Source organism: Colius striatus, chromosome 1, assembly GCF_028858725.1.
Source record: "Colius striatus isolate bColStr4 chromosome 1, bColStr4.1.hap1, whole genome shotgun sequence".
NCBI lineage: Eukaryota > Metazoa > Chordata > Aves > Coliiformes > Coliidae > Colius > Colius striatus.
Window position 1 is genome coordinate 176266494 of NC_084759.1, and position 13314 is coordinate 176279807.

Consider the following 13314-nt stretch of genomic DNA (forward strand, 5'->3'; position numbering starts at 1 on the left):
GTGCAACATTTCATGTTGTAATGAAACCAAGTATTTACGCTATCTGGGGGGCGGGAGAGAGGGAAAGATTGCTGGCAAGCCAAATAAACCATGGAGAAACAGTATCAAACCCATGTATTAAAGGTTATTAGTGTCATTCAGAGAAATACTCAGAGTTCAATAGTTCAGAAAATAAATGTACAAAACAGTCCTTCGAGGTGCATGGGAAATTAAAGAACCATGAACAATGTGGCTCACTTGATTTTGTCAGTATTCAACTTCTGTGATTTTATAGGTCAGGCTGACTCTATTAGGCTTTCAAAGTCAAGTACCAAGGTAAAACAGACACACTATAACCTTTGTCCTGTGGGGAATCTTGGCCTTCATTTTCTGCCATATTTTCCAAAGCATGCCATTGTGATACCTGTCCTAGTGTGTGTCCAGACAGTCACTGAAGACCGAAAGTCACAACATCAGTACAAAATAGGAAAGTGATCCTTGTGCGGTGGTAATAAATGGTGATATGCATTAGTCATTTACACCTCAAGATAAAAATCTAATGTTTTTATAATCTTAACCAACAGAAGAAGTACATGTATAAGCAACTTCTGCAAGAAAATATTTTTTCCTATACCATTTAGCAAAGTTCCCAATTTAGTTGCCTTTTGGACTTGTTTTCCTATAAATTATTTAAAAAAAGAAACAGAACTGTAAGATTACTTTATGTTTTAAAGGTCAGAGCAAATTAATACTTTCTATGTCAAGCTTTTAAGATATAGACCTATATAAATATTATACGCACTGAAAATAATTTGAAAAATCATGTAATAGTCTGTAAATTGTAGCTTTTTCATTTTAAATAATTCGTTTCCTTTCCAAATGTGACCCAAATAATGCCTGTCAAATTACTAATGTTCACAGAGAAGAACAAGCTATTAAAAAAAGTGCAGCCTATCCACCTTTAAAACATGCTGAGTTTAACCTTCTCAGTGAAACAACTGCCAGAAGAATGAATACATCGGGCCAGAGACACAGACTATAAAAGAAAAAGAAACTTAGGAACCAGGTGACAAATACAACCTGTCACCAAAGTGTCTTTGGTCTCAGATAATCCTATATTTCTATATGAATCAGTGTTGTATACAAACTGGATTACAAATGGATTAGAGGATTAAACTACAAGTGCCAGCAAAACTGTCATCTACAAAGTAAGGTACTGTTATATTAAGATCAGCCCTACAGTCTGTAAAAGACAAATGAAAAAACATAGAAGTGTAGATTCACATTTCAGCAGATTTTTCCCTACCTATAGGTGGTCAGTTTGATACTCCTGTCGCTGTCTACTCCAACCTCCTGAGGTCTGAAAGCATTTGTCAGTGCAGCAGAAGTAAATGGAAACCAGCTTTCATTGCAAATATGAAGTCACTCCTGTCACCTATGGTCATATAAAACCTTTCCTGTGTGACACTGTTCTCTGTTTGCCCTATGTAACATCCCATTTTAAGCATCACTTGGGATTCCTACTTCATGTTGGGGGGTGGGGAATTGACGCTAGACATTATTGCTTTGAGATAGGGCTACTTCTGAGGCAACTGAAACTTCTAGATCTAATTGTTAAGGGTATGGGACTGATCTTATTCTACTTCAACCAAGGAAGCAGTAGGTTCATCTAGTAGCAGTGCTGAAATATTCCTTGAAAATTCAAAAGATTATTTGTTCAGGAGACAATATGTCATAAGAAAGAAAAATACTAAACAGAGCTTTAAGCTCCAGTGCATTCAGTCAACTAAGAAAGACTTTTATCTTCCGTCCTTAGAACAGCTCAAAAATAAAATCAAACACTTCTAAAACAACCTCAGATCCACTAATGCTTTTCTGTTAAAGCAAGAAGAAGATAGAGAGAAAGCTGGAGAGAAAGCTCTATCCTCTAAATCAAATGAAAGTTATTGAAACTATCAACAAGCCCTCCCCACCAACAAAAAACACAGGCACACAAAAAAAACCCAGTAACCCTCATTCCCACAGAAACTATTGCCTTTATCAAGGCTCAGACTATTCATCATTTCTGGGTTTGTCCTTCAGGTTTTCTCAGGAGGTTCGCCAGTGTCAGTTAAGCTTATCCTTCCAAGCATCTTAACTTCTGTCATTTTTTCAGCAGGCAATTTCTCATAATTAGTTCCTAATTACATATCAAGGCCCACATAATTTTAGAGTTTCTTCTCTTCCTAACGCCTTTTCCAATCCTCTTTACACCCATCATCTCTTGAAACTAATCTTTCTTCTACTCAGCATTACAGTTTCCAAGTCTTTCATCCTGTTGTTAAGTTCTTCTGGTTTCTCATGACAGAACAAGAAATTTTTAAATCAAACAATCACTGCCAGCTGTTGATGGAAAAAAGACTATTTAATGGACAACTTCTTAGATTTTCGCTTTATGTGACCACAAAGTGGATCTTGTCTTTCAGATTTGAGCAGCTGGGCAGTAAGAGAAACAGGTACAGCCTTCTTCACATTTTCCTTGTTTTCAACTAAGTCCAGAAATTTTATCAAGTACCTAACTACTAATGCTCTCCCATTTATGTTTTTCAGAGACCTGCCATCAAATTATAACACCTGCAAACAGTTCCCTCTAGGACTGTCTGAAAGCTAACAGTCCTCTCAAACGTTGCTGTCTGTAGTACTGGTGGATCACACAAAGAAAGCACCGCCACATCAAAAGCTCCAAATGACTGCAGCTATCAATGGGTTGAGTGCCCAGCATTTGCCAACTGTAAAATCATGTGCTCAGTACAGGGCAAAAACTCTTTACATTAAAAAACATAAGGCAAAATAATAAACTGTCAAACACAAACTCTTCCATAAATAGGTTGTGACAGAAAGCTAAAGGGCAATTCTACCTCATGCATTCAAGGCTCTCTAAGAAATACACTACTATTACCAGATACACGCATACATTTCTGGTGTTTGTTAAGTTCTCTTAAATTTATTGCCCTATGAGCACTGTATATTAAATAACATTCACTTTTTATCAGCTTCCAAATGAAAAAAGCTGCTGGCAAAAAGCTGAAATGTGGTAATACACTTCCTTATTAAACTATACCTTCAGGTGCTGAAGTAATATGAGTGCGTTGCACTGATCTTGCATATGCAGCAGTTTGTAATTACAAACACTGTGGTGCATACCAAATAACCCACTCATGTTCATGGAAAAGGAAGGGAACACAGCTTAACAAATGGAAAGTGGAAAACTCCAATTTCTAAAGCAGAGTGACCCAAACACAAGAAAAGGAGTTAGTTTCCACATCCTTTCTCAAGTATCCTGCTTTAAATCAATGTATTTGTATGAAGAATCAGTGATACTAAAAAGATACTGACCACAAGCTCTTATACTATCCATTTTGTAGTTTCATAAACATGAAAACACAGATCTCTAACAGACAGCTCAGATTTAGAAAATTAGAAGATCTCAGAGCAAAAAAGACTTAAGGCAAGTGTGAACAATAAAAATGAAAATAAGCACAACAATGTAATTGGTTTGGTTTTACAATGGTAAAGATTAAAGAAGTGTAGAATAAGTATCAAAAGATAAAGAGACAGAATTAATATGCAAGAAGAAGTGCCTAAGAAGGTGTAAAAAGTAATAAATAACTTGCCTTGAATGTAAGGAGATGGGTGTTGATAAAAGGGCAGCAATAAACCACAAAAGGATAACATAGCAAGATCATAGTCAGATGATACCACTAAGTAAAGGAATCGTCATCAATTTTTCTGAGAAGCCTAAGGCAAAATACCAAAACCTAAGACAAATGTTTTCTTGATTGGGAAAAAATAAATTAACACACTTAATTACACCTTCCATTTAAATAAAATAAATATAAGCTCAGAGAAGAGGCATGATATATGCTATGCTCCCAATGAAATCAGACTGATGATGATGATGAGTTCATCATTAAGGCCTTGCTACAGTGTATTAAGTACAGAAGGTTTGAAGGACAACAGAAAAGCTAGGAGGAAACCAAAATCTACAGCTTCCCCATCTTTTACTCTCATCTAGCCTGTTACTCTTGTCTGGTCAGCTCCCGTCAGAAACAAAGCACATCTGACCTCATCTGCAATCAAGAAATAATCCTTTAATGTGTTTTCTAGCTACCGTTCCAGATCCTTCAGCTTCACTTAACTTACCTACCCCTTAACTCATACTTTAATTAGGGGATTTTTTTCTAACCTAGATAATTTTACTTGAAATGAGCAACAGCACAAGCAGATCAACGAGTGCATCTCAGGAAATGGTAACCTGTTTCCCTTGCTCAGCTGAAGTCAAAAGAAAAAGGTACATCCAAGGCCAGCCTCTGTTCCTTCCTGGATTCCCATTAGTCCCATTTATTAATTTATATATTTTACTACAACACCTAAAATTCAAATAATAAAACTTTTCTGATATTCTTACCGCCATTCCTTTTTCACTTATTCCTAGCCATGATGTGGAAGCTACCTCATATTTACATCCTCTTTCACCTTCACACTCTTGAAGCACCATAAAACAGTTTTGTTTTGATTAAAAACTAGCAATGGACATCGTTGGGGACAGGGAGGAAGGCGTGCAGTAATACTTCCATGCAGTTCAGAAACTGTAACTATTTTACTACGACAGAAGTGCCTGTATGCTTTTTTTATGGTCTGATATTAGAACCAAAACTGTCTTATCTAAGTCCTTGCAATGTAAAGTTCCACTTTCTGAGCTGTCAGTCTTCTCTCAGAGTAGCACCTTCAGAGAACAGTCTCCCTGTAAAAAGTGTTAAATACACACAAAGTCAATGCAGTTATTGCTATATAGATCTTACCAGAGCATGAGATCTGATAAAGCAGAACAAAAAAGCTTGACTGAAATTACACACACTACAACTGCTAAAACCTAACTGTTTTTCTCTAACTGCAACTTCTATGCCAGAGATTTAAGTAACTTACCCAAAGAAGAAAAGCAGTTAGTAGATTTAGAAACAGCATCTGGAGAGCATGTTGACCTAGCCACAACATCAATTTTTCCTTCTTTCTATGCAGTATATCTATGAAGTTTCAAACATAAGCTGTAAAAAAAAAATCTGTAACTTTCAGGGTTTTCCAGCAAGAAGGCTGTCTAATTAGGGTAAAAGTTTATTAATACTACTGAAGGCTGTTAACAAGTAATATTGATTTAGAAAGTCAAGTAAATGACTTGCTTACTTTTCAAATCCAAATATTTGAACATTAAAAATTATATTCTGGTGAACATTTGAAGATATTGAACTGAAAGCATCCAGTCAGTCGGTAATTTCAGTAAGAAAAAAAAAAAAGCATTCATGAATGTATTAATTCCCATGCTTCCTTCTTAGATGCCAGAGCTCTGTGGTAATAGACAAATTGAGGTCCGAGTGTCAAATCCCATTCAGAAACTTAAGAGGTTTGATTTTTTGCCAAAACCAAGGAAAGTACTTGGCTCATTTACTAAAATTTGTCTTCAGAAAATAACAGGCTTTCAGAGGTAACCCATGTCACTTCAACTTGCATATGCAACATTTAAGAAACTGGACATATAATAATGGACTAATTAACACAGTGCTGCAGACTGGATGTCTAGACAAGATAAGACATTTCAAGAATCCCTGCTGCTCGTGCTCATAAAGGCACAACAAAGAGATAGCCCTTTGTGTAATGCTGACACTGACTCACTCCAATTGTGAATTTAACACCAGGGACATATTTGTCATCACTTCCAAAAAAAAAAAAAAAAACCTCCACACTTCAGCACATTACATCCTAAAAGCATAAGCTGATCCTTAACTATTGTGAAAACAAAACTTAAACAACCCCAAAACAATACTTTAATGTAAATGTCACATTATTAAATACAAAAATATTTAGAAGTACATTAAGTTGGTACATCAGTAACCTATGAACATTCATTGACCTTGACATGCCAATGCAAATTCTCTGCTACATTGTTTTCAAGTATCCAGATCAATCGTTAAAATATTTGTTTAATGGGCTTCTACCCCATTATGCTCAGACAACATAAACCATCAAATTTCAAAATTATAATTGTGGAAGAAAGAAGGAATGACACATTCAAAGGCCTAAGGAAACACTTAGCTTCAAAAAAAACCAAACCAAACCAACAAACCTCAAACCAACCCAGAAAGCTAATTACTTCCACTGTTTCTGATTGCTTACAAATAGAACTTCAAAAACTACATCATGGATTTTGACTCTACTCCTCGAGATTTATTAAAATATGAGACATATATTAATGCTGCAGAATTTTCATCCAGTGCAGAGGCACAAAGATGGAACAGAAGATGCATCAGAAAGGAAGCCATCAGTTTTCCCAGTACTTGTCACGCAGGAGAGCCAGGAAAAATCCTGTTCTACCAACCACAAAGTGGTGGAGCCAAAGGGTCTCAGAAGCTCAACCCTTCCCTGAGTGCAGCTGAGTGCACTCCAGGCAGTGCAGGTCCTGATAGGCAGATGAGGCCAGCCAAAAGCAAGGGATCACAGCAAAAAGCTGAGGCTCCACAGTTCAAGAATGAGGATAGGAAACTGGCAAGAGAAGCAGGGAGTAGAAACTTCTGTTCTTGGTGGAAAGAAAGCACGTTCTGGACAACAGCAACAGTGAAAACACTGAAATGGGCTGTCCAGAGAAACAGTGACGTTTCCCTCACTGGAAATATTTAGGACTCAATTTGACAGAGCTCTGAATGACTTGATCTAAGGCCCTGTTTCAAGAAAAGACTGGCCCAGGCGAGGCCCCATCCAACCTGGATGTTTCCGTCATACTGTCGTTATGTCTGTCATTTCAGAGATGAAACCAGAGACTTCCAGGATCTGTAGTCCCAGTTCAGCAATGTTCTCAAGCACTCATGCATCTTCAACTACGCAACAACTTTCCCATGTAATATTGGCAGACTTGAAACTAAACATATGCTTTGGAGTTTTTTGCGAGTCATACTGATGATCCTTGGCTCTATTCAAACAGTATTTGGATTTTTCTGAGCCTTTATTCATGGGCACAACTTTTATTCTCCACTCTTTATGCTCAAGTTTTCAGTTTATACTTGCAAAGCAACTGCAGACTCTTAGAAAACAGGCATGAAATTGCAAAGAGCAACTAGTACTCATTTGACAGTTTGTTTTGCCACAGCCCACAAAGAACTTTGTTTCTTCAAATTACATGATTTTTCATGAATGCTTGCAGTAAGTGTTCCGTCAAACAAATAATATACAAATGTTTTGATGATGAGCCAGAGCTATCATTTACAATCAGGTTCCATTTAAAATTCTGAATTTAGCAATTGTGTTATTGTAACTTAGAGGTAGAGGGATCTTCACAAAAGAGTGATATGATAGATATGATACATAAGATATGGAGATTGACTTATTTAAACAGAACAGCTGTATGAATATTTAATTGTATTGCTCAAGGGATATTTTTTGTTGTTTTTCCTTATGAGAAATAACAGATTAACTACACCATGAGCTGCCACCCCTCTGATCCCACCCAGGGCATCAACCTGCCTGCTCTCTGCAATGCAGCAATGAATCTGCTCATTGCAACACTGGATGTGTTCTGTCAGCACACGTTTTTTGCCCCTGGGTTTACCCAAAATAGTACCATACTCTGATGTAAAAGTGTCTATTTGGAAAATTTTGCTTTTTTTACCCAGTAGAAGCTTTGGAGATAGATGGATATTGAGAGGACAAAGCAAAGTGGGCTTTATCAGAGTTTAGGAAAGCAAGAATACCTGGGAATCTGGATAAGTACAAAGTGAAAAGAAAACATCATTGATCTGGTGCTCCAAGAGAAAGCAGAGAAGGGAAGCAGAAGAGGCCTGATGGGTCAAGTCTTCTCATCAAACCTCACTTTCTCAAACACTAGCTGGACCCTCACCAATTCTTAGATACATACTCAGTAGCACAAGAACTTATTTCTACCTTGCCTGATGTGTTTATTTATTTAAAACACTTTAATAGCTGTCCAGTGAAGACTGAAAACCAATCTTTTGGGAATCTTGCTTTGCAGAACAATTACAGCTTCATCACTTTTGCAGCCTAACACTTTGCACTAAGTGTTTTATTTTAGCAATCTTTCCACAAAACTACATTCCAGAAATAACACATTAAAACTAAGTACTCAGAAGTTATTTTAAACACCTGAATGAAATTCAGCTGGAAAAAGGTCCATAGAACATTTTTTTCTCTGCTGTTAGTTGAGTCTTCAAGGCAAATAATCAAAAATAAATTATGAAAAATTGTGTTATAAGTGTATTCAGTCTTCCTGTTCCTAGCTGTATTATAGCCAACAGTTCACTTTTAAGATTTAAATGTTACATCTATATAAGGTATACAGCAAGACTCAATAATATTAAATAATCATATTAAATTTGCACATAAAAGACAAATTTTAAGCCAGAAACATATTTTCACTTCAACAGTGGTAATACCAGTATAAATTAGATTGAAAAGTTAATCCAAAAAACCTTTAGTAAGCAGTTCACTACAGGACTGCAAATTTAGTTTCCATTCTACTTTTTGCTTCCTCTCTCATTGCTTGTCAAATGCAGAGAACTGAAGCCACACAGAATTAAGTCAAATTTGCTTTTAGAAGTCAACAGAACAGCATATAAATTTCTTCAGAGAAACTGCTTCCATATCTGTTAGGAGGATTTAGAGTATTTCACAATTATGAAAATTATCAGGACTATCATAACAATTTTCTGGGTTTTTTTAAATTGCTGAGGCAGAATTTACTTTTAAACATTTATCTGAAAAAACATAGAGGTCACTTAACAGTCTTGAATTCAAATGATTGAATACATATCTTGTCTAGCTCTCAACATATTCACAGTGCTTGATTTTATTAAAAAAATGTGAATCTTGTTCAGCTGAATAAAGTGTATTCAAGATGTTTCCAGTATCATTTTAAAATCTGATTTTAATTCTGTGGAAGCTGACAGCTTCAAATACTCAAATCAACATCAGGAGAAACTGGTTTTATGAAATCCAAATATTTTTAAGTTATTCCTCAGGCTTTTCTGAGCTAAGTTCCTAAAAGTATTCTGTTTTACAGAACACAATCCAGATTTCCTTAGAGATAAGTGCAAAATCTATCAAATGTACTAACATTAGAACATATTGAAAACAACATTTGGTTTTCATGCCCAGATCTTCATCTGCTTTCTCTATAAGCCTGTCCTTAGGACCTAGGGTAAATAAAGCAATCACTGATTCACCAGCATCAGGCTAAATAATCACAATTTCTGTTTTAAAAAAAATCTGCTCCTAGTCTTTTTTTTTTCAATTTGTCATTTTTTTTAAGAGTCACACATTTATGCATTTAATAGTGGTTGATTTAGGCCATGTACAACCTAATAATCAGACACACTGGGACAAACAAACTACATCATGACCCTCAAAGTTATAGTATAGCATGCTCTGGTTAACTCCAGCCTAGCCAGATCTGGCACACGTGTAAAGTGATGCTCACCAGGAACATGATTATGCAAAGTCAAGGTTAAAGAAAAAGAAACAATACAGTTAAGTAGAAAGTGGGTTTTAAAGTGTCACAAGAGGAAATGTTAGGAGGAAAGGCTGTGGGAACTGGGGCTGTTTAGTCTAGAGAAGAGGAGACTGAGGGAGGATCTTCTTAATATTTACAGCTATCTAAATGGTGGGTGTCAGGAGGTTGGGACATCCCTTTTTTCATTAGCATCTAGCAACAGGACAAGGGGTAATGGGATGAAGCTGGAATACAGAAAGTTCCACTTAAATATAAGAAAAGCTATTTCACTGTGAGGGTGAGGGAGCAGTGGCACAGGCTGCCCAGAAGGGTTGTGGAGTCTCCTTCGTTGGAGGTCTTCAAGACCCGCCTGGACATGTTCCTATGTAACCTGATCTAGGTGGACCTGCTTCTGCAGGGGAGTTGGACTAGATGATCTCTAAAGGCCCCTTCCAACCCCTACCATTCTATGATTTTATGAAAAAAAGGACAACAATATTACTGCAGAAATAATGGGCTCACATGCAACAGAACAAAGGCTACTAGAATTAAGGAGAACGAAGACCTAGAATAAGTTTATCTGTAGCAAAATCAGAGATCTTTTTTCTCAAAGATGTTATCATCACATTATCATGACCTAGAAAGTGATCTAGGTTTCCCTTTCATCCATCCCTGGCATACACTGAAAAGACTGTAAATCAGAACAAGTTTGAAGGAAGTAATCTCTTTGTCCCATCCAAATCATAAACTTTAAGTGCAGTTTCCACAGTTTGGCATACTTGCATTGATGTCAGAAAGATCAAGTCAGAAAAATCTCTCAACTCTCTATTTAAAGTAACAAAAATATGGAAACAAAACACTTTGTTTACGACAAATGAAATTGAAGGCTATTGTAGATCATTTCCTTACCGTGACATAACATGATATTAAAGACCAATACATGAATAAACTTCCATTGAATCTCCTCAAAGACTCAATGTTATAAGAATTATAGAAACTTGTTTTGTATTAAATCAATCTTCAAGTACACAAAACAAAAAAGAATACACATTTTGAAGACATTATCCCTCTGTACAGATATAAAGCTGGAGTTAAAGAAAAACCTAAAGGTCACAGAATGACAAAGGTATCATGATTGGACTAGATGATCTCTAAAGCTCCCTTCGAACCCCTACCGTTCTATGATTCAAAGTTGATTAAAAAAAACAAACATAAAAAAACCCAAACAAACCCCACTCCCCAAATCCATCACAACAACAAGAAAAAACCCCAAACCACTCAACAGGCAGTTTCTACTGTCCAATGTCAAATTCTATATATTTAAGTTAAGGAAATTACAATGTAAAAGTAGGTCTTGATCACTTGATCTCACATAAAGCCTTACTTTTTATTTTAAGTTCTTTGTATTATATTTAAAACGGTTATTTGAAGGAGGAGTCACTTTCTTGGCTTGCAAAACAGCAAGTGTGGCATGTAAGTTACAGAAAACTATCACTAATTCCCAAGTGAAGACAAATGCCATGCTTGTTCACAACTACATAGAGGGAGACGTTATCATCACATCACTTCAGTAAATCAGGCTACACTCATACTACATTCCAAGAAGGAGGAAAAAATACATCATCATACTTTTAGCAGATCAAACCATTACACAGGTACTGTATCAGTGTCAAAATGTCAAGAAGACTCACTTGTTCAATCTCCTTTGTCTTAGTTGCAATTGCTTTTGAACGACCAAGAAGCTGACCATCCTCATACAATTCCGTACTATCCGTTATATTTGTTTCTGTTTCCTCTGTTTGCTCAATGTATAATGGAGCTGAAGATCCAGCCTTAAGGAAAAAAAAATCAGTTCTGAGAGTAAAATAAAAACCTCAAAGCATGCAAGCAAAAACAAAGAGTCATTCAGTTGGATATCAGTTTGTTTATCAAATTAGTGAAGTATTATTGCTACAAACTCACAGATACAGAAATGTGGATTTTAAACATGTGGAAAACATGACATCATAAAAAACCTGCATCTCAGTCTTAACTCGGTAAAGACGATGTCACATAACCTTTACTTGCCTTTCTGCTGAGAAGGAAGTTGTGTATGTGATATTTGTAACACCAACTAGCAAGAAAAATACAGAGTGAAAGGGCAATTAGTTTTTTGGGAAAGGATAAAAGTAACAAAATCAAAGGTAAACAGGCATCAAAAAATCAAAATGCTGTCAGAAAGAATTCTTGCAGCATTCAGAACCACAGTTTTATATTAAAGGAACAGAGATATTTACTGTATATCAAAAGAAAACATGCTTAGAAGACTCCTGATAATGAGAAAACTCATTGAAGTATCAAAATTGCAGAAGCCTCCATCTAAAACAGAAATTAAGACAGTATCTCTGCCCCAAAGATAAGAGACTCCCACTCCAAAGAGTCTATATGTAGGATGTAAAAAGAAAAGAAATTACTGCAGCATATTTAGATCCAATATGACAGAAGAGATTCAGAGTAGTAAAATACTTTTTTTAAAGTAAGATTTGAGAATGAAGACACATAAGAATATTTTCTATGAAAATAAACAGATAAATGGACAATCTTAAGACTTAACTAATGTGAAAAAGTATTAGAAGAAAAAAAGCTTATGTGGTCTTCTGAGCATCTGCTCAAAATTTAGCAGCAATATAAACCATTAAGATGGCATCTCAAATCTTATTACAGTAAATCATGAAATGCATGGGAGTGAGTAAAGCCCGCTACAAAACTCAGTGCAGCACAAAGTTCAACTGTCAAGCATTATGTAAGAAAAACTGCAAAGTTACAAATTGTTACAATTCACACATGACAGCCTACTAATCAAGACAAGTAGTATCTTTTCTTCTAGGATTCAGACTGATATGTTCCACCTCCTTCATCAGCATTCCTGTAGCTCACTTTCTTAGTCAGTAAATCATCTCAGACTCTGCCAGAATCAACCGCAATCATTTAATTTTTAATCTTTCTTTACTTTGAATCTTTTTGCCATGGCAATTTTCTCTGAGGCACAGAGAAAGCTTTAAACCTTATATCCCAGTCTGTTCTTTTCCCCTCTTGCATTATCTTCCCCTCATCATGAGCAGGACTGACATTTCTCTTCTCTGTTACTCTCCTGAACCACTCAGAAATGTCCATGCGTATGTTCTCTTCCTTATGGCATTCATGCTTGCATCACTTTGCTGATTCTTTTTCCTCACTCTAAACCCTTCCCCCCACTTCTTAAAAATTTATTTTCCTAGACAGAAATGAACAGTTTATTTATCCAAGTGGATCTTCCTGTCCAGCATCAAGAAGCTGTTGAGCACTCAGCCATTACATCAACAGACAGGATTTCAAATTTCAAATAAATATGGGTCCAGTGAATTTATTTCTCTAAGCTAGCCCTTAGGTTCCACAAGTGTGAAATACAAGGAGAAAATCTGATGTTTCTGATTTTCCCTCAAATTATTTATAAATATAAAAAACAAAACCACTCATTATCAAGTTTAAGACACATGACTTTACAAAGTAGCTACTGTTTTGTTTTTGTAAAGTGTCCTGAAGCAAAGTGCAAGTTGAAGATTATCACAGAATTAAAACAGATCATTTTACAGAAAGACATTACATGACATTTGCTTTGTTCTAAATGCCAAATACATTTTCCACTAACATAGCAGAATCCAAAAAGAGATATCTATCCAAGAGCAGCATAACAAAACAAAGACTGAAGAGGACTATAATCACAGTGTAGCTAAGGGGTAGAGACAATGAGGGGCATGAACGAATGGGTATAACTGGCAATTCATTAA

The 13314-nt window shown here is 36.0% G+C and overlaps 1 protein-coding gene across 4 annotated transcripts in view; it reads right to left on the reverse strand.

Annotated features, from left to right (window-relative positions):
- PPHLN1 (periphilin 1) overlaps positions 1–13314 on the reverse strand; it is a 68810-nt gene that overhangs the window by 20488 nt on the left and 35008 nt on the right. For 3 of the 4 annotated variants that reach the window (XM_062017186.1, XM_062017197.1, XM_062017176.1), the window contains exon 9: positions 11200–11340. In XM_062017186.1, coding sequence (XP_061873170.1) covers positions 11200–11340 — 141 coding nt within the window. Of the gene's footprint in view, positions 1–4565; positions 4763–11199; positions 11341–13314 lie in introns of those variants that run through there. The other variant, XM_062017208.1, reaches the window with a different exon arrangement.